The sequence below is a fragment of the Papaver somniferum genome, chromosome 2 (genome assembly GCF_003573695.1).
Source record: "Papaver somniferum cultivar HN1 chromosome 2, ASM357369v1, whole genome shotgun sequence".
NCBI classification, from domain to species: Eukaryota; Viridiplantae; Streptophyta; class Magnoliopsida; order Ranunculales; family Papaveraceae; genus Papaver; species Papaver somniferum.
In genome coordinates, this window is record NC_039359.1 from 53,668,008 (window position 1) to 53,689,514 (window position 21,507).

Here is a 21,507-nt window from a genome sequence, read left to right on the forward strand (position 1 = left end):
GCTGGCATGGCATGCCATTGGCACGGTGGTGTGGCTGGCATGGTTGGCATGCCTTTGGCGCGGAGATGTGGCTGGCATGCCATTCCATTGGCACGGTAGTACGGCTGGCATGATTGGCATGCCTTTGGCACGGAGATGTGGCTAGCATGGCATTCCATTGGCACTATAGTGCGGCTGGCATGGTTGCATGCCTTTGGCGCGGAGATGTTGCTGGCATGCCATGCCATTGGCATTATGGTGCGGCTGGCATGGTTGGCATGCCTTTGGCGCGGAGATGTGGCTGGCATGGCATGCCATTGGCACAGTGGTGCGGCTGGCATGGTTGGCATGCCTTTGGCGCGAAGATGTGGTTGGCATGGCATGCCATTGGCACGCTGGTGCGGATGGTATTGTTGGCATGCCTTTGGTGCGGAGATGTGGCTGACATGGCATGCCATTGGCACGGTGGTGCGGCTGGCATGGTTGGCGTGCCTTTGGCACGGAGATGTGGCTTTTAGGGTTTAGCATGTCGAAACCCTAGTTTAAAATATGTGGCACGCGGGATTAGCACGTTTGGCTAGCATGCACGCCAAGCATGTGTAAAGATGATGCCAGTCAATACCGAGGGATCTGCCGTGGAGCATGGCATTTAAATAAAAAAAAGGTACCCCAATAAGTTTACGCAGACATGTTGAATGGTTTAATAAATGTGCTAGTGGCGACATTATTACTCAAGTGTGACGTCATTGTCTGACTAAGGTTTTACGATATTAACCCTAAACTAAAAACCACCATCAACATTAACCTAAGGCGAAGGCCAGCGGAGAGTCTAAAATACATTAGTTTGGTTTCCTCTTTTTTTAGTACTCTTTTTTCTCAAACTCCAAGTTGTCACGACCGCTTGATTTCCAAATCATTCTTTTTCTTTTCACAGTTTGAATTCGATCTCCAAGCTTTGACGACTCGAATTCCAAATCAATTTGGTTTCCTTTTTTCTCTCCTCATTCTTTAACCAATCATATGTTGCCATGTGTCATCATCAAAATGCTCTTTTCACAAAACTTAAAAAAGTCTTGTTTCGGCCGATAGGAAGTGAGGATTTCCCTATCGGAGTTTTATTTTTCTAGGCCTTTAAGTCTTTAGACTAGATTAGTGCCCGTGCTAAGCACCAGGCATTTTTTTTCCTTAATTGGGTTTTCGCCCAGTCCGTGGCGATGTATTTTTGATTTTTTGATTTGGTGTGTTGGGCTTCGCCTCATCCCGTCATGATGCGGTTTTTCATTTGGCATCCGCCGGATTTCATCCCGCCCTGTGACGATACGTTTTTTATTTGGTGTGGCGAGGGTTCCCTCATAAATATAGCAAAGTTTGAGGATGAATAAATATATTTCTAAATTGGCCTATTAGGTTTTGCTTAGCAGCATCAGGCCATTTTTAATGGGCTAAGAGATACTATAATAAAGTATTCAATTTATGTTTCTCGTGACCACTCCAAAGGACGTCATGGACATGGTTTTAGGTTCCTGGTCCCAAATGCTCATGATATTTGTTTCTTGGCATACTCCGGTGATGGCCACAGTGGAAATTTCATCAGATATGGATTGGAAGAGAGAATACAACCTTCCTAGCTACCTTCATAGCAGCCAGTTGGAGATTAAGATCTTTACAATGTATCTAACCAAGAATATGTAGGGAGGAAAATAGGAAAAAAATGATAATTGGACAAAAGGTTTTCACCTTCTAAACTGAATTTTATAAATCAGCTAAAAGAATAATACCTCATTAAACTGATTTCATCCGTAAAGATTGGTTTACAAACAACATTCACTTTTGGAACAACAAAAAGAAAAAAAAAAACTCAAAGTCCCACAAATCAAATGAAGAAATACTCTGTATACCTAATGATGTAAGCATATAATCCACCATAATTGCATTAGGGAAACCCCAATGCTAAAGTAAAATCCCTATGCCAAAGATATAGCTAAACGCTAAAGCCAAACCTCTTGGCTTCAGCCTGGCTTGCTACTTTATTGGGAAGCTAAAAGAGTATTAGCTTAGACACGTATGTGCTGTACTGGACTCCATAATAAACAGAAATCTAACATGTCCTTCTAGTCTAGCTCGACAAAATTAAAGTAAGCAACTATACTACCACAAGTTCACTCAATGATTATTGTTTTTTAATTCTTTCTTGAGAATCAGTAACTTCTCCATTAGATGCTCTAATTGCATTGCTATTTCTCCCCCTTTCACTAGAGCAAGTTCCTCTACAATGGGAAATTAAGGATAAAGCAATGTGAAAAAAATATCACTGATAAGTCAGAAGAACCAATGAGTACCGAAAGGAAAAACAAACGCCTAAGGTTACAAAACTTTTTAAATCACATAATTTATTGATAGCTCTTTTTAAATCACATAATTTATAGCTCATGTCATATTAGAATTACCGATTCAATTATTTGACAGTTGCACGTTGCAAGATCTTAAATAAGCTTGTTGTATACTCACAGCTACATTAGAGATTTAAATGTTCAGCATCAGCTATTCTAATTGGAATCCTTATAGGTAATCTCGTTCTATCATTTTCTAACAGGACCAGATGTTGGTGATGACATGATTATTGTTCACGTATCAATTCTACATCGAGGAATGAACACACCAACAATACTTCATGATCCATAACTAACCAATACAATCAGTAGGAGTCACCCTAAAGAAATCTCTTAAGTCTTATTTTATATCAGAACATTCACTCTAAAGACAACATATCCATAAGATGGGGTTGCACAGTCAATCCATAAGGCGTCGACAGTTCAAAGTTTAAACTGCAATCATGACTTACTTTATAATGACACGCAGACAGAAAAATTTGAAAGCAATTGAATTTCTATAGACTACAACATACTCCCATATAAACTTCAAGCATCAATTTTCAAGATGTTCGCGATCGACAAAAACAACACGAATTGCAGTGGATGTTGCAGGGTCTTATCCCTTAATTTGGAACTAAAACACAATAAAATTGACTCCAACAGCTTACAATTATAAATTGCTGGTTGTTCAGCCCATTTTAATCATAAATAATTAGAACTAAATAAGCCAAACTCACATTCATAAAATAAACAAACCCAAAACAAAGAAAAATAAGAAAAAAGATCAAATTTTACCGGAGTATCACTCACCTGTCTAAAAGATAGCATCAGAACTTAGAGGACTATCTTTAACTATATGATGAGCAAAATCTGATGGTTTAAAATGGTATCAGAACTGAAGGGACTTTCCTAAACAATACCTGGTTACCACACCGTACTACAATGGCATTTTCATTACAAAAATATTAATAAGAAACGCGAAAAACAAAGAGTACCGATTACTTTGGCAATTACATTAACCTCATGACAGAATTAATTATCATACGGCATAAAGTAATTTGATCAAAATCTAATACATACTCAGTAACAATATTCTGAGACATATTTAGCTACAAAGTGTTTGTCTAGCATGTTTACCATGGAATCAAAACATACCTTGCAGATCAAAACCAAGTATCCACGGAAGTCATAGGTGAATAAAAAAAGTAAAGAGAAGCATACCTCATAACTGTACTAAAACCTGCAAGAGGTTCCTTGCATATCCCTTCTTAACTGCAAGAGCTTTGCTGCAATTTTTTTTATCGCCTGATGACTGTTCGTTTATCTGTACACATACACATTATATTTTATAAGGTATGTTAGAAGTAGAGAGTGCATGGAAAATAAGCTAGAATCATCTAGCCCTCCTATATCGGCCGTTCATACTCTAGAAGACATTGAGTTCGTATAGAACAACATCTATTATATTGGGAAGAAAATGAAACCTTACGCGTCCTGGAGTTTATAGGAAAAGACGAAGAACCCGCACCAATTATCAACTCATTCATCTGTAATTTCTTGTTCAGAACTTCTCCAACACCAAGAACCCGCAATCTCACTGCATCTAAATCGCCAAACCCTAGATGTCAAGTCTTTTGGACACCGCTCGCATAGATTAGTAAATCCAGGAAACACCTTTATTTTTGGTATTTACGCAAAGACGAAGAGGAGAAACTCATAGAACTATGAGGATTGGGAAAGAAGGAAGGAGATGGTATTGTATTTACGCTAAATCATCTTTCTGCGTGTAAGCACTACGAACTACCTATTAATAAGGAAACCCGGCAAGTTATATGGGGAAACCAAGGAATGGACGGATGACGGGCAGATGTAATATATATGCCGTTCTTTTCTAGGTTAAGCTTCGACGTAAGGAGTGTCCATCTTTACTGACTTGCATATATAAAGAAAGGTTAATTAAGGTGAATTACAGATTTCCTTATTTAACACGAACTCCAGATTTCCTTAATAACCGATTTCCTTTTTTAATAGGAATTCCTGAATTACATATGAAACAAAAGGTTTCACGTTTTTAATTTTTATTTTATTTTATTTTATTTTATTTCAGGATTTGGGCGTAAGATTTGTCCATCCTAATTAAAGTACAGTTAAGTATAGGTGTAAACATGGTGTAACTAAATAATTTAAAATCTAAACATAAGGATCGTCTACCTACTTTTTTGTCAACACCGTTACTAACGAACAATTAAGTAACTTGTGTAAACAAAGCGTAACAAAATTTTAATTGTCACAACCAATAGAGTTAAGTCAAGTGTCATCAATATAGCTTCTACATTAGGAAAGGTCTTTCTAGTCCAATAGGAGGCGAGAATTTCATCACCGCTTAACACGTGAGAGCTTTATTTGTCAAGGCCTTTAAGGAGGAAGATATTCTTTCTTTTGATAAAATTTTCTACATTGATACCAAAAAGAAAAAGACTGTTATAAGATTAAGCCAATCCCATCCGGAAATAGTCTATTTCGTTGGGACTATATCATCACAGAAGCAGCACTGTTATTAGACCACATTATAGTAGCAAATACACATGTGTTAAAGGCAGAAAGCCAGATTAGGAACTCCGACTGACTCATTTACGATGGCAGCAACAGACGACGAAGACTTCTGAGGCGATGGACGTTTTCCAATACCACCACCAATTAGCGTCGAACTTGAACATATATGTTCAACATCATAGTTACCAATAGGAAAATTGGTAACTGCACTTACACCTTTGGATTTTATTGCAGCAATGTCATATGCGTCGGCTGCTTCCTTTTCCGTACCTATACACAATTAAACCACAACAATCAATAATCGGTAAGTACACACACATGTAATTACTGGTCTTCATTTGCGCAATCAAACCCTTACATCTCAATCTTATCATTCTCACTAGTGGTTACTGAAAGAAGTATAAAGATGTAGAGAAACAGGCCGGCATTACCGAAAGTTCCAAGATGTGGGCGCTTGTTTGCGACACTCTTCATTACAGCTTGCCATCTTTCACCAGCCCTTCTCACTCCTTTGTACATTGATACACCCCTTGAAAACCCAATACTGTTCCTGCATCAATAACAATTTACTCAATCAACAACAATGGATCAATTGTTTTTTATTGGTAAACTAAACAAGTTTCAAACCCATGCCAATAACAAATTAAGTACTAAAATCTCAATTTTAAGAAAGCTAAAGGCATATATAGTCAGATAGATATATATACCTTTTTAAAGTGGCAAGATATTCCTCTTTCTTCATGTTCTCCATGTTGGATATTTTCAAGGTTTGCCGCTACGCAGAGTTATACGGTGATCGACCTGATTTTATTTTGTAAAACCTAGAAGTTTCCATTCAAAATTGAACAGACGCGTCTCTTCCTATAAGCCACCATTAATGGCTTTTGGAAGCGTCTGTTGGTGATGAAACGACACTACCAACAGGCATGAATATCACTATAAGTAGCGAAGATGTTCTCCCATTCCAACACATCAAAAACAATTTGTTTTCTTCTTCTCTAAAAAACATCATCAGAACCTTATACAGTGTGTTTCTTGGTCGGGTCAAGGAAATACAATCCTTGAATTCGATTACGGTGTTAGGGATTCATTGAATCCTAAAGGCATAATTCGAGAGACCGTTTGTACTCGCCAAATTTATTGGGAAAGGTCGAATTATTATCTAAAAGATCGAAAGAGCCTTGAAGTCAGGGGTACACCATTTTTCTGTTTCTGTTTTCATCCTCTTGTTTAACCGAAAATTTTCAACACTCCATTTCTTTAATTTCTGTCTCATAATTAGCTAACTGAAAAAAAAATTCAACAATATAGAATTAAAGACATGAAATTAAGTATCATATTGAAAAAAGTTAAATTAAATTACATACAGGGAAATTTATACGAGCAGTAGGGCCAAAATACTTCAATGCAGCTAAATCATAAGCCTTGGCTGCTGCATCTTCCTCATCATATTTACCTGATTAAAAATTGCAAACCTTAAAAGTTTCATATTACAGCGAAAACAGAATTAATAAGAAAAAAGAACAAATAAAACTACAGGGAAATCAAACAATTCAAATCAATAATAATGATTCTGAAACATCCATCAAAGAAAAATAATGATTCTGAAACTTACCAAGATAAACTGTTCGTGGTCATCACCATTGATGAATTTGAACACCAAAAAACTAAAATTAGTAATCTGGAAGTACTATTACTACAACAACAAAAATTAAAGGAACATGATAATAAGAAAGGATGATTTGAGTTTGAAACTCGTAAGCACCAAATTTTTTATTGCTAAGAAAAAAAAAAACATATCAAAGTTTTTGTTTTTATACCTTGTTTTCCTTTTCTTATACCTTCTTTTCTACAACTTCCATCCCAGATTTGCGCTTTATGTATTCCTTTCCGCACATCTCTAGTAACACCACGGTATTGAGAAATTTTTTGCTTCTTTTTATAGTTGTAGTGGAAAGTATTATTCGTAGTAGTAGTGCTAGTCAAAGTTGAAGTAAATAGAAGCGAAATAGGTGTTTTGTTTACAGTACTATTAAGGGTATTAGAAGAAGGAGATTTAACTATATTCTTTCTATTGCTTCCATTAGAAAACCCTTTCTCTTCTTCATTAGGTGGTCCGAGTTTTAGTTCCAGTTTTCTTTCCTCTATACCACCAAACAATCTTCTTTCTTCTTCTACCGCCCATTCTGAATTCAAATCCAGCAGCCGTGGGCTAATTTTTCGGCGACTTTTCGAATCTCCAGCCTCCATAACAACAAACAGCGAAATTTGTGTCTTTCTTTTATTTTAAGCAAAATCAGTCTCAGAAGGAGAACTTATAGATCAAGGAAAAGAAAAGGAGATTAAGAAGCGAAAACTACCTAAAAGAAAAGAAATGGAAGTTTAGAAGACAGAAAAGAAAAAGGGTCTCTAAACCTTACCTAAACGTATAATTCGAAGAGCTCTCTAGGAAATCTCTCTCATATCGGATCATAACACAGTTAACCTAAAAAGTACACCAACCACGATGAAAGAATAAGGAAGCGGCTTCTACAAGCACGGTTATATAAATGAACAAAAATCATACTTATCACAATTTTTATATATCGCCTTATTTGGCATTCCAACACTGTAGGATCTCCCATTAATTCACTTTACAAAAACGATCCCGCAGTTAATTAGATGCCTAACAAAATCAACACTTTAGGATTTCGCATTAATTCACTTAACATTAACACTGTAAGATTTTGCATTTTGTTAATTAATCTCTTTCCGGCTTTCTCCTCAAACAAACGTTGGTTTCGTTCATTTTTATTTATTTTTTTGATCGAGAAAGAAATATTTTAATAAAGAAGAAAGAAGACTTTGTGTAATCATATATATAATCAAAGAATGAAGAACATGAAGGATACAATTCTACAAATTGTAAAAGATTGAGTCACCTACTTGCCGAGGATTAGTTTTTTCTCTGGAGCGAGTCCTGGGTTGGTATCCAAAGCACCAGTCCAATAAAAAAGCATACCTTGGTTGGGGTTCCTTTGGGACCGGGTGTATCCAAGCCAGGAACTCCTTCTACACCCCATATCGAAAAACTTATTCGCTGAGTGGTTCCTTCTCAGTGGTCTCCCATGGATGTACTTTTGTTTCCACCAATATGGTAGCTGCTCAAGGGTTCCCCACTATGACAAGTTGTAGGGATTATGGTCGCCTATTGCAAGATCGTGCAAAATGCCGTCGCACGATCAAGCTAACTATGTTGACACGCCAAAATTGGATACCCAGCCTCCCTCATTAGAGGTTTTTAATAAGTTAGTTACTTCCCCTATTGAGGTCTTACGAGATAGTCGCATGGACTTTGTTTTTGCCATTGGCTTGTTTGCTTATAAAAAGAACTTGCTTCACGTTAATATTTCTTTAACAGGTGCATAGTGTTGATTTGATTCCGGTCACTGCATTTTCGACCCATTTTCTCTTGTATTGAAATGGTCATGCTTAAGGGTGCACAGGAACCGAATCGAAACCGGTGAAACCGTACTTGTTTTTGGACCGAATCGAGAAAAAGGATACAGGTATCGGTCCAAAATCTGAAAACCGGCCTCGAAGGATACAGGTACACGGCCTTATTCATGTCTCGTACCGTACCGTCCTGTTTGTACGACTACCATAGGTGCTTCAGAACGATCTCGAACTGAAACTCGAGGTTTCCTCATAGTGGCTTCCATAGGTTGCTGCTGTTGTTGCGACTCGACATTCAGTTTAGGGATTTTATTAGGAACCCAACCTTGAGATGGTTGGTCTTCGTGGCTTTCCTCGTCATCCCAACTTTTACCAAGTTCGCTGTTTTCTTGATGATCAAACAGTACCATTTCTTTCTTTTCAAAATGACGACTCCTCTAGGCTCGTGTTTATTGGTGTTCGTGATCGATCGCGACTTTTTCCTTCAGAAGATGAATGTGAAAGTTGATCCACTTTGATGTTTGTTGTTGCAAGACCTAGATCCATGAATTGCCTTGGAATCATTTCATTTACTCTATTTTCTTCTTGTTTTGCAACATTAGCCATCTAAAAACACACGCCCACATAATTACATCAGTATAACTTCACTCGATCATTTCTTCACATCTTAATGCTCATATTAGTACTAAAATAAGAATTTTTAGCAATTCAATACCTCATGTTCTTGAGAAGTGCCGACTGATATCGGAACCGTCCCTGATACCGTACTTGTCCCGAATGGTACCGAAACCGAGGACAGAGGTACAAGTACCGGTCCAAAAATTGAGAACCGAGACTAGGGAGGTACAGGTACTCGATCTCAGCAAGAATCGAACCGAACCGTACCATGTGCACCCTTAGTCATGCTACATGGTCTTCCTTCTGGATTGAATTTTCACAATAGGGATTTGTGATAGTGGTTCCTTTTCATTCTCGCGAATTTTTTCGATAGCACAACATTCATTTGCCTTAGCATTGTCGTGAAGCCCCTTCATTTCCTTGTGTTTGAAATGACTGAACTTCGGCTCTGACGCCCTGTCCTTTTTCGACGGTACTTGGGTGTTGATCTGACATTAATTCATTCTCTCCCACAGTTTATGCTGGCATTGCATTCTCCTGCTTATCCTATTTCTTTTCAATTCGTGCTGACGTACTTTGCCCCACAGTTGTTTGTTTATTCGGGTTGCTCTTTCTTTCCTATCAGTATCCTTTTCTCGGCAAGATATTTTGTAACTTTCTCTGTACAGTTGCTAATTCGTATTCTTGTACCTTTCTTTTTGATTCATGATTCTCTGACATTAGCCGACCACATTCTTCTACGAGATTTCCCCATTGCGCAAGCATTTCTTCGTATTCTTGTTTTATAACAGTTACTTCTTGCCTTGACTCCCATAATTCACAATGTCGGTTATCATGGGTTTATCTGGATTATAAGGCTCAACCGATTCTGTTCAGTATTTCCTGTTTTCGGTTGCCACCATCGTCTCTTTTCCCCTTTTGTTGTTTACGTTTCCCCTCTGTTCTTCTGCTAGTTAGTCATTCCATGGTGTGATTCCTGTCATTTTATGAGGAAAGGGGAAACTTTCGGGATAGTTTTATGAGCTGCGATTGGGTTTACTATCGCATGAAATCAAGGAATCTTCTGCTTGAGAATTTTCTGGGGTTTCGTGGGTGTGGAGTTTCTGATAAGTTAGGGACAATGCTTCTTCTATGGAAATTTTGTGGTGGCTAAAGAATTGGAGGTGATGGAAATTGTTTCTAAATATAGTGTTATCTGGTTAATAACTTTTCAGGTGAGGGTGAATCCTCCTGGTTTCTAGCGTCAAAATGTAGTTGCGGAAAATTTCAGAATTACACCCGTTGCAATGATAATAACACAAATTCTAAGTCAGTTGGATCAACTCAAACATTAATGATATTATTCACCACTTTGACACTAGTATGATCTTCACAAACACTTTGTATTGAATATATGATGTTGTTACAAGAGATTCAAGGTGAATTTTCATACAACAATGGAGAGATCTAAGATGAAAGTAGATTACAAGACTTATTTTCTCTCTTTTTGGTTTACTTTACTTACTCACTGAATTCTATCTCAACTGTATTCTAACTTTACTGAACTTCTTTCTCTATCATTTAAATCCTTATATAGGCAAATATATCAGTAGAAGACAAACATTACATGCCACGCTTTTGAGAACTGTCTTTATCTTATCGCGCTGTTACTTTCTTTTTCGCGTTCCTTCTATTTGAGATGGTTGTCGCCTTGTTCCTACAGTGCTACTCTTCTTCGTGTTCTTCTTTCTAGTTCGCGCGGTTATCCTGTGTCTTGTTTCTTAATAATCATCGTCTCTTCGTGCTTAGGGTTATTTTAACTGGTTAGAGCGAAGTTATGAATCCCTGTTGTGCGACATTTCGTCCCCACAAAGAATATACAATTAAACACATGAAAGCCATATCTAATTACAAAAATTAAGGACTTTCTTTGAATTACATACCCGGAATTTGCTTCCTAAACAGTTCCTCTTTCTTGGCAGGAGCTCTTGTACAATATTCAGATCCACAACTGGTAATATAGTCACTATAGCAGTAGAGTAGAGATTAGACACTTTGAGTTCTTGTGGTGTATGGCTGTGATGCTGCATGTCAAAGAAGGCTCCATCACTTAAAATTCCATTACTTGAGCAGACTATCCCAATCATTAATCACTGAACTGGCGAAGTTCACGTGAACCCTATTTCCTGCTGTTGCAGCTCAAAGGAGGATTGAAGTCTTAACTTCATTAACTATATCGTCATTTGTTGGAGACCTATTTGAGAATTGTTTTTAGTGCAAACATGAATTAGAATATTATACAAGCAAGCAAAAATATGTACATACGGTCATTGCAAAAATATGTACATACGGGCTTTTAAAATTAGAATATTATACAAGCAAGCAAAAATATGTACACGGCCTTTTAAAATTATCACCTTATTTGCCATTCCAACATTGTTGGGTTCACATCAATTCACTCTACAAAAATATCAGGCAGTTATTGCCAAGAATCCAAGTCCCCTTAACTAGGACATTAATTTATTGAATACACTTGCAAAATATTAACTCTAATGCAAAAATGGCAAGCTGCATTTAAACCTTCACTAGTAATTAGTACTATCCAATGTATGCTGACGAGATACTATTGTACTTCGGACTTTCAGACAGATGATCATAAAATGGTAAAAAGAATATTTAATTTTGAGAAACGTAGGATTGATCAATTTCATGAGTTGTCGACCAATTCAATTTCTGTCAACTACGTTCTCCAGGATGTTATTGCTAACCGGAGAACATTATTATCTAAACCTCCTTAGATTGAGCGGATTTTTGGGTTTTTTTGTTTCTCCTTTTCCTCATCTCCCTCTATTTGGTGGCTTGCTTTGATGTTGTTTTTGTAATTAGCCTTTTTTTTAATATATTTCCTACTTAACGAGCAAAAAAAAAAAGAGTTGTCGACCAGAGAAAAAAAAGAAATTCATGAATTTTCAAGCATTAAAGGAAAGAAATCTTTGGGAACCCTTACCATTATATCTCTCTAGGAGTAGGATGTACATTGCCTATGCATTTCTACATTTCACATTGTCGTTTGTTTTTCTGCATTTGTTTTGTCCTTTCCTTGCTCTTCACAGTAAATTGGTTACATAAATGCAAAACTTGCTTATCGAATCAGGAAGACCGTGCTGGAGTTCAAGTCGTTCGTTGCTTGCTTTACTTGCGTATCGCTTTCAGACTTACCCAGCCTCCGACACATAAATTGCGATTCCGCTACCTAAAATCTATAAAAGCCAAACTGAGTGTGCATTCGTTCAAAGTTTGTTAGAATCAAAAAAATAATATACTTTTTTTATCATCAGGCATTATAGCATTACTTGGTCCCTTCCCCTTTAGAATCCCCGAAGTATGTAACTATTTAGAGGTGTTGGTATAGTTGAGTTATTCAAATCCATTATAAACTAGATTTCGGTACGGATTAAGCTCAATCAATTACTGCACTCAAATCACATTAGTAAGAGGTTAAAACCTTAGATACGGATGATAATTGAACAATATACAGATAAATTCCGTGTCAGCATTACATCCCCTAATTTCTGTTTATACTAAAGTCTTTATCTTCCCACTTTTTCCAGAGTTTTCTGAAAATCGATGTTTTAAGAAATCAAAATCCAAACTCTCATCTGAGAGAGACAAGAAGATGAGCTCTTCGACTAAAAGCATCGGCTACTTGATTAAGGTGTCCACTCTGATGTTTAATAGAAAATGTATACCGATTTATAGTAGATAACCACCTATCATGCATACGATTGACCTTGGCTGAAGTTTTCAAAATCTTAAGAGCCTCATTGTCACACTGTGAATGAGATAAGGATGCCAATTCTTACGAGCTTGAACAAGTGCAATCAATTCTAGCTCATAAGTAGACCATTCTTCCTTGTATCTGATTCTTTTCACTTTAGTAAGCAAATGGATGACCTTCCAGAGACAATGGAACACCTATGCCAACAATAGATGCATCATAATGAATCTCAAAAGGTTTATCAAAATTTGGCATGGCAAGAACAAGAGCGCTACATATAAAACAAGAGCGCTACATATAAACATAGCCTAAGAAGGTGACCTTGTTTGAAAAAAAAAGTGCACTTCTTCAAGTTAACATATAAAAAAATTTCTTGCAAAGCCTTAAACACCTAAAATAAATGTGTTATATGCTCTTCTACATAAACCTTTTGAGATTCATTATGATGCATCTATTGTTGGCATAGGTGTTCCATTGTCTCTGGAAGGTCATCCATTTATATAGTTGAGAATATTAAAGCTTTTATTTGCTTTTTCAGTCCATTCAAAAGAATTACACTTCAAACAATCGGTTAAACCAGCTCAATAGTACTAAAATTCCTTGCAAATGTTCTATAGAAAGATGTTAATCCATGAAAACTGCGTACTTCACGTATGGATGTCGGAATTGGCCAATCATCAATTGGTTTTTCTTAGAATCATCCACGGAAATACCAGTATCTGACACAACATAGCCTAAGAAGGTGACCTTGTTTGAAAAAAAAGTGCACTTCTTCAAGTTAACATATAAAACATTTTCTTGCAAAGCCTTAAACACCTAAAATAAATGTGTTATATGCTCTTCTTCATTTTTGCTAAAAATTAAGATGTCATCAAAATATACAATAACAAATTTTCCAACAAAAGGTTGCAGAATTTGGTTCATGAGACGCATTAAAGTTCTAGGAGCATTTACTAACACTACACCAAAAACATCCATTTTGTGACGTCTATAAACGTTGCGCAACTTGTGCAACTTTTATAAGAGTTGCCAAAACGGCGTTGCGCATTGATGTGCAATGTATGTTATCCATTGCAAAGATTATATTGAGCAACGCTTATATAAGTTGCACAATAGGTGGTGCAACGTTTTTTTTTTCCGATTTGTGCAACGTATATACTAATTTTTGCAACAGTTATTATTAAAAGAAAAATAGTTAGCGGGTCATAGATTGAAGTTTCCTACGTTTATTCTTTGCATATTTTATTCAGATAAAAAGAGTTATCGCCGGCTTTAATTCCGGCAGATTTCACCTGAATGTATATTTATTCGGCACCTGAATATACATTCTAGTTCACCCAATTTATCATTTGGAAGGAATCTCAATATCATCAGAATGGATCAAGAACAATTATTGGTTAATAACAATTCATACATCAGCATGAAATATATGAACTTATCATAAACCCATACAATAAATTAGTATGATTCAAAGATTAAAAAAACACACACAAGAAAACTAACATCTTCTTGATCCTGTAAAGTGTAGACACAAACCCATATACGGTTTGATTAAAAAAAGAAACGACAATCTATTGAAAACCCCTAAGAAACAACAAGAAAAGATAATTACTGCTTTTGCGAGCATTGCTTCAGCCTCTTCCATTTGTTGGCCTACAAGTTTTCGAAATAATAAATCAGCATGCATATGGACAAATAATCCAAGGTTCCTGTTAACTTGTATAATGTTAAGGTTCATTAAAATAAAAATTCTTTGCATTGAAAACAAGATTTGTTTGTTTTATTGCAGTGAAAACAACATTTCTTTGCATTGGGAACGGGGTTTGTTGTTTTTAGTGCAAGAATAACCAATTTCTAGTAGAATAAGACAAAAAAACACAATTTCCCAATACCCTAAAATAATTCTTTATTAAACCTTAACATGTATACGGGTATACAAGTTAACAAAAGCCATAATTTCAACGTGCTTTACCACTTTTAACATATAAATCAGATATGGGAATCACAAATATGTTGTTACTACTTCGTCAGGGGTCTTTAAAGCATTATCATCGCCAGAATCATTAGATTCATAACTGTTATCTTCAGCATCAGGTGACTAGAAAAAGAATTAAGTGTGGATGAATAAACATCAAGCATGATATTAGAATCATTTTGTAAATTGATTATTATATCCTTATTGATGATTTTTGGATGTATTATGATCATGCACTAGTCCAGAAGGGGCTATAAATCACGCATTAAATCTGTTATAAAACATAGTTTATCATGGTTTTCACCCGTTATTAGAATCGTTATTTATTTGGTGTGACTTTTTAAAAATGACAAATAGGAAACGTTATTAAATACAACGTCTAAATTCGTGATTTAAAATCACATACATAATCTGTTATTAAATATCACAGTTACTGTATGTAACATTAAATAACGGTTGATTTATGTCATATAAGAATCACGGTTAATATATGTGAAATATAATAACGGTTGATGCATGCCATTAAAAAACACGGTTATTAGGTGTGAAATAAAACAATGGTTCATAACCGTTATAATTGGAGGTATTTTCTTTAAAAATAAATTTACCAATTCTAACGAGAATGTTTCGTCATTTTCTAGCTACGGATTCAGATTTTGGAATCTGAATGAAATCAGTTCAGAATTATATTTAGTGAGGAACGAATTGCGAAAAGAAAATAAACGTTAAAGAATTACTATTAATTATTTATTAAAAGAGAATATAATATTCAAACATAGATTGGAAGACATATCCTAGCAACTCTAAGTTACATCCTGAAAATTAAAAAACTAATCAATCTACTCTCACTACCATTCTAACTTGATGGATCTCCTACAATAGTCAGATAGGCCCAAGGCCACTTAACAAGCTCACTTCTTTTAACATTCCCAAGTACATCATCATCATCTCTATCGCACAACATCGCAGCTGGATCAATAATTTCCTCAATCATGCAGTCGTAGTGGTCATCAATCAGTAGATTAGTATCAACATATGCAAGTGCAACAACCTTTTTTCTAAAGTTCCTCAAACAGCAAAGACCAAAGGACGAAGGGATCCCAATACCCTGTATATGTAACAAGAAAAACTTTAAAATCCCATAATAGCAGCATCGTATACATCTGACTATACATTACTAAGAGATATTCGAGGTCACCTGTTGATAAGAGCTATCACAGATCTGACCATGTACTCCAGTGTTGTTTTTCTGTCTTTCAGCATCCAACTGTGCTTTCAAAGCTTCGGATTTCTTCCTCACTTTCCGCAATTCGTTCCTCACTTCCTGCAACTTGGCCTTCATAAACTCAGCAGCAAGAAACTGAGATTTAGAAATACCAGCACCCATTCCGCGTATGTATCCCTTTTGATCAGTGCCATATATCTAGCCATATACGTGAATCAAATTCAAATTTATTGATATTCGGTCAAACAATTAATGTAACATAAGGGAATTTCCTAGACTACTACTATGCAGATGGTCACAAGGCGACAATTACAATATACCCATAAAGGGAAACTTCGGTCAATACAGTCTAGAACTTATGTCTTCAAGCATATGTTACATCTTACCACGAGTTCAAGGGTACTAATTGAAAAACTAGTGAAACCTACATAGCGGTGCTGACTACTTGAATATAGATGCAACAATATTGCAGTGTAGTAATATGATTATAAGAGAGAAAAAAAATTTCAACACTACCACCATCCAATATGAAAATTCAAGAAGTAAAAAGACTCATGTAACAACAAATTCACCACTAACCTCGGTGACAGCGTCAGTGCCCAAACACTTTTTTGCTGAAGGATCTTTATCATATGCCTCCTTCACTAGTTCCTACACATCAACAGAAGCCAAACATATTCAGAAGAACTGACATCATCAATATCAATAAATAATATAAAAATAGAAGAACTTACAAGTTTTGCAGATGCCTGTGATTTAGAAGACGAGGGATCATCATCTGGGGTGGCTCTATGTGTTTTCAGAAACACATCTGGCCTATATATCTGACCAGTGGCACTTTCCTTTTCCTGTGACAAAACAATGCATTATATAAATACTTGCAAAATTTTGCATAACAAGACAACATTTGTGATCCATAATAAAGAAGAGGTTTACTGACAAGATAAGTGCATCAAAATTTAATTAGCTTCTAAGGTAAGTAATTATCCTACAGCAACAAGCCTTGAAATCTAACCAGCTGGGTGTCTTCAGCTATTATTGCACTTTAAAAACCAAATGGATTGAAACTAACAACTTTCAGTCGGAAGCAACAATGCAAGGAATGAACAAGAACCAATGGAACTAGTATAAACAAGGACTCTAGGCATACCAAAAACATCATATGCTATCCAATTAGGGAAACAAATAAAATAAAATAAGAATAATATCTTAAAATGCAATATATTGTTAAGAATTTACCAATTCATTCCACCTTGTAGGTACACCTTTCCTATCACCTGTATATTGAGCCTTAACATTTGACCGTGCTTCCGCAGCTTGTTCAGATTTTTTCAGCCACTTTGGGTCACTGATGTTATTGATAAATTTCTCCCAGTCTTCTTTCTTATTGTATGCTGGCAACTTCCTTTTCTTTTCTTCCACAGATGTAACACCATTGAGCGATCGTTTTTTATTTGATTTTTCAGTTCTCCAGACACTGTTTGATTTTGCTAAAACATACTTCTTATGGATAGCTGTTACCTGGTACATATTCTGTAATAATGCATTGTAAGCATTTAATTTCATCACTTGGTAAGGTTATAGAAAGCCAAGAAAATATATATGAACATAAGCATAAGCGGAAAAAATCCAATTGGACTCACTTGAACAAAGTTCCAAACATATGCTTTGTCTTCTGGAGGAACCTCTTTCCATTTTGCATACCCCAACCCTATTTTCGACCTTGTAATCTCTCCGATCAAGGTTGCAAAATTTGGTGGCCGTTCCACTGCCCATGCTCATTAAAGAATATTGGAAAACGATCATCTAGGTTTGAAAAAACAAAATTAGAATAAGTAATGAACCATCTGTGATTTAGAAAAGAATGTATTTGAAGGAACAAAACTTACTATAAGAAAATAAATTGTAGTTCATATAACTTAAAAACTAGGAAAATCAATCAAAAAAAAAATTTAACATTACCAGTGTTCTCAATTTCATGGGTTAACACAATCTCATCAGATTGGCCCCCTGAACTATGTGCACCATTACTTGATCCAGATATTATGGGGCTATGTCTCGGAGGCGAGGAAAACCAGTTGAATGTGGGGCTTCCTTCCCTTGAAAAAGAAGTGGACATCTGAAACATAGACAAACATAATGATTGAGCTCGGATAAAAGAGTTGGTGGCCATTGGTAATGGTGATAATGCTTATGATGAAGAGATTAACAATACGATAAAAGGGAAAAATTAACCAAGAAGTTGCTTCACTGAGCTTATTCTTCACTGAACAATACGATAAAAATGCAAAACACACTAGATTAATCAGATAGAATCGGGTCAGAATGTTATCAGTAACATTTATTTATAGACTAGTTATACACTTATACTAACACAAATTATTTGATATATGTATCTATAAACTAAAACGAAGCATACATTAACATTGTAGTCCTTAAAAGTAAGCAAGTTAAATTAGTAAAAGTAACCCCAAAAAAGTGCATATTATCATTGAAAGTGAGATCAGATCATTAAATTTGACAATTTATGAACTTATTCATATATGAAACAGAAAAAAACAAACAATACATTCCAATTCAGTAAAAATTACACAAGATCAGCTAAATTAAACCCATTATATCATGTTTAATTTGTTCTAAAAACCAAACTCATATTAAATTCGATCAAATCAACATGAATAGACTCCCCTTAAACCAATTTTCTCATAATAAAAGTCAGTCTAATTAGGGTTACAATGATAGAAATGTTTAGAACCAAAGGTTTTAAACACACAAACACCCAGTATACACCAAAATCAAATCCAAATACCACTTGCTATTACAAAAATATAACAATCCTGAGTAACCCAGATTCAGATTCAATCAAAGATGGTCTGAATCTTTTCAATCAAAAGTCAAAAGTTATTAAGATAGAGACAAGCATAAGATTATCTTATAAGATAATCAATCTAATATGTAACCCATGAGTCTTTTCAATCAAAGATAGTTTAATTAGATTGTATTGTTACGAAACTAGATCAATCCTATGTAACCCCAATTTAAGATTCAATCAAAGAGTCTAATATGAACTCGTGCATCTTCCAAATCAAAAATCAAAAACTATTTAGCTACAAATAAGCATAGAAAATATACCTTGTTGTTTTTGATCTTTGATAATTCCCCAAAAAGATATATCTCTGAACATCTCTTAACTGATTTTAGGGTTGAGATTTATAGCTATTCCAAAACAACACCAAGCGGGAATAATCCCGCCCAAAAGAATTTTGTTTTGATTTTCATCCCGCCCAAAAATTGTTAGGGATCGAAATTTTTTTGACAGAAATTATTACCGCTTGATATTTTCTTCCATTCCTTCTCAATATACTCAACACCATCATCCTACGGCGATGAAGAAATGTTTCCAAAATTATAGAACAAAACTGCAATGAATAATCCCTAACTTTCAGCCAAAATTTCAGATGAGAAGAAATCTTCTCTGCCTAAGATAGAGACGGGATAAAGTGATGAAATTGTTAGATCTGGACTTTCCTCTGGAGGAGAAAACTATGTTTACATTCTTCACAACTAAACACGCGTCTGTGTTTTCTTTCCTTTTTTCTTTTTGTTTTTTTGTTGGGCGTACATTTAGTTGGGCGTCCACGGCACATATAAAGACTTGCCAGGTCCTCTCTCCTTCAACCACAAATTCCTCTTTATCTTAAGGATTTGCAGATCCTTGCCTGCCGGAATCCCATCCTTAGTCTTATCCTTATTGTCCATTATATTTCCAAAAAAAATCTCAGCAAAATTTTTCTCAATGTGCATTACATCCAAATTGTGTCGAACCAGCAGATCCTAGAGTAAACTAGGACAGTTAGTAACAACATCCATACATCAATAGTTGGAAGAAAAAAAATGACACCAAAACAAAATCAAAAGAAGTAATTTAAAAAATATCAAAGGTGAATGTTCGTATGCCAGTTCAAGAAGCATGTGTATTGTGCCGCAATAATATACAAAGTAGGCAAATCAAATAAGATCGATCTTTTTGACCATGGAGTGCTTGTATCAACTGATCGCTTCTTCATATTTGGCAGAATCCTTGTATCAACCGTCCGTTTCCTCTTACCTGTTGCCCGACAAGATTCAGTGCGTACACGATTCATAGTATTCAACAGTTGGACACCCGTCAAACGCCTTTTCCCAGTAGAATTTGATGTTTTTTCCTTCCTACTTGTGAACTTCCCAAATTATGTTCGCACACTATTCATCTTCGTCAGCAATTGCACTCCGGTCAAACGGCATGGAGCATCTCCATGTTCTTCGGTTCCATCAAATTTTTCTTTTGCATTTCTAAAGGGGTGGTCAGCTGGTAAGAATCTTCTATGACCCATGTAGCTGAGTTTACGTCCATTGTTTAGCCAGATTGCATCTGTCTTTTCACCACACACAGCACAACCAAATCTTCCTGATGTTCTACAACCAGAAACATGTCCATAGGCCGGAAAGTCATGCACACACCACATTAAGATTGCTTTCAGCGTAAAGTTACTCTCTGTATGAGCATCATATGTCAACTTTCCAACATACCATAATTCTTTCAACTCGTCGACTAACGGTTGCACATCGATGTTACGGCCTGGTTCAGTTGGACCAGGAATCAGTAGTGTCAGCATTGTAAATTCTTTATCCATGCAATGTGATGGGGGAAGGTTCAACGGTAAAAGCATAACGGGCCAACAACTATGGGGATAATTCATTCCGAAAGGGTTAAATCCATCGGTTGTCAGTCCTAAACGCATATTTCTCTTCTATGCAGAAAACTCAGGCCACTTGCTATCTATAAACTTCCAACAAGGAAAGTCCACAGGATGCCGCATGTGTGTGCTTCTTTCCTCTATATTACCACTGCAATTCAACAGCTCTGCTATCCATGCTTTACTAAACATGCGCTTCAACCTTTCAGCAACTGAGAAATATCTTAATTTTTTCATTGGCACTCTTTTGGCATGTGGTTTCTTCTTATCAACTAGTTTCCATCTACTTTCTTTAGAATTAGGACATTCATCCATGTCAACATAATCCTTCCGGTAAATAACGCAATCATTCGGCAAGTATGTATAATTTCACACTTCAATCGAAAAAGTTCAATCATAGCCTTGGATTTATTGGCTGTTGCCGGTAATGTTTTCCCAGCAGGTAAAATAGTCTTCATAAATTGCAATAACTCAGTCAAGAAAGCATCGGAACAATTATGTCTTGCTTTCATACTTAGCAACTCAATTGTTGTAGACAATTTCATATGCTTCCCATCACAAGAAGGATACAAGGGTTGTATTGAATCTTCGATCCTCTTCTTGTAATTTATATCAGCACCTTGATCACCTTCAACATTATCACCACTCTCTTGATTAGGATCATTGAAACAGTTTTCCATGTGGTTATCGAGGTCAATACGTCGTTGTCAGTCACTGAACATGTTGACCATTCCCCGACCAGAATCATCACAATGAACTCTATTACCAGGTAAATTAGGAGCTTGATTAACATTGACAACATTTGTACGAGGATGTTCTCCATGATGTATCCAAGTTCTGTATATCTTAAGGAAACC

At 35.9% G+C, this 21,507-nt stretch overlaps 3 protein-coding genes across 3 annotated transcripts; all 3 read right to left on the reverse strand.

The window, feature by feature from the left end:
* Nucleotides 1–4,808: 4,808 nt before the first annotated feature.
* On the reverse strand, nt 4,809–5,768 carry LOC113353300 (AP2-like ethylene-responsive transcription factor AIL1). The gene is made up of 3 exons (XM_026596950.1): nt 5,612–5,768; nt 5,336–5,454; nt 4,809–5,174 (listed from the first exon to the last, which is right to left on the reverse strand). The coding sequence occupies exons 1-3, from the start codon at nt 5,653–5,655 to the stop codon at nt 4,942–4,944; spliced, it is 396 nt and encodes a 131-aa protein (XP_026452735.1). The 5' UTR covers nt 5,656–5,768; the 3' UTR covers nt 4,809–4,941.
* A 258-nt stretch (nt 5,769–6,026) lies between these two features.
* Nucleotides 6,027–10,031, reverse strand: LOC113353301 (AP2-like ethylene-responsive transcription factor PLT1). The gene is made up of 7 exons (XM_026596951.1): nt 9,055–10,031; nt 7,906–8,945; nt 7,325–7,389; nt 6,725–7,218; nt 6,520–6,528; nt 6,272–6,360; nt 6,027–6,190 (listed from the first exon to the last, which is right to left on the reverse strand). Exons 4-7 carry the CDS (start codon nt 7,152–7,154, stop codon nt 6,149–6,151), a joined length of 570 nt encoding a protein of 189 aa, XP_026452736.1. The 5' UTR covers nt 7,155–7,218; nt 7,325–7,389; nt 7,906–8,945; nt 9,055–10,031; the 3' UTR covers nt 6,027–6,148.
* Nucleotides 10,032–15,503: 5,472 nt separating this feature from the next.
* On the reverse strand, nt 15,504–16,089 carry LOC113353302. The gene is made up of 2 exons (XM_026596952.1): nt 15,888–16,089; nt 15,504–15,797 (listed from the first exon to the last, which is right to left on the reverse strand). Exons 1-2 carry the CDS (start codon nt 16,074–16,076, stop codon nt 15,546–15,548), a joined length of 441 nt encoding a protein of 146 aa, XP_026452737.1. The 5' UTR covers nt 16,077–16,089; the 3' UTR covers nt 15,504–15,545.
* Between the last annotated feature and the right edge of the window lie 5,418 nt (nt 16,090–21,507).

Coding starts and splice junctions, on each gene's coding strand:
- LOC113353300 (XM_026596950.1), bottom strand. CDS start 5,655: ATGGAGAACATGAAGAAAGAGGAATATCTTGCCACTTTAAAAAG. Junction 5,455..5,611: donor TATCTTGCCACTTTAAAAAG/GTATATATATCT, acceptor TTATTGATGCAG/GAACAGTATTGGGTTTTCAA. Junction 5,175..5,335: donor CCCACATCTTGGAACTTTCG/GTAATGCCGGCC, acceptor AATTGTGTATAG/GTACGGAAAAGGAAGCAGCC.
- LOC113353301 (XM_026596951.1), bottom strand. CDS start 7,154: ATGGAGGCTGGAGATTCGAAAAGTCGCCGAAAAATTAGCCCACGGCTG. Junction 6,191..6,271: donor CTGCTCGTATAAATTTCCCT/GTATGTAATTTA, acceptor TTTTTTTTTCAG/TTAGCTAATTATGAGACAGA.
- LOC113353302 (XM_026596952.1), bottom strand. CDS start 16,076: ATGGGTGCTGGTATTTCTAAATCTCAGTTTCTTGCTGCTGAGTTTATG. Junction 15,798..15,887: donor GTGATAGCTCTTATCAACAG/GTGACCTCGAAT, acceptor TTACATATACAG/GGTATTGGGATCCCTTCGTC.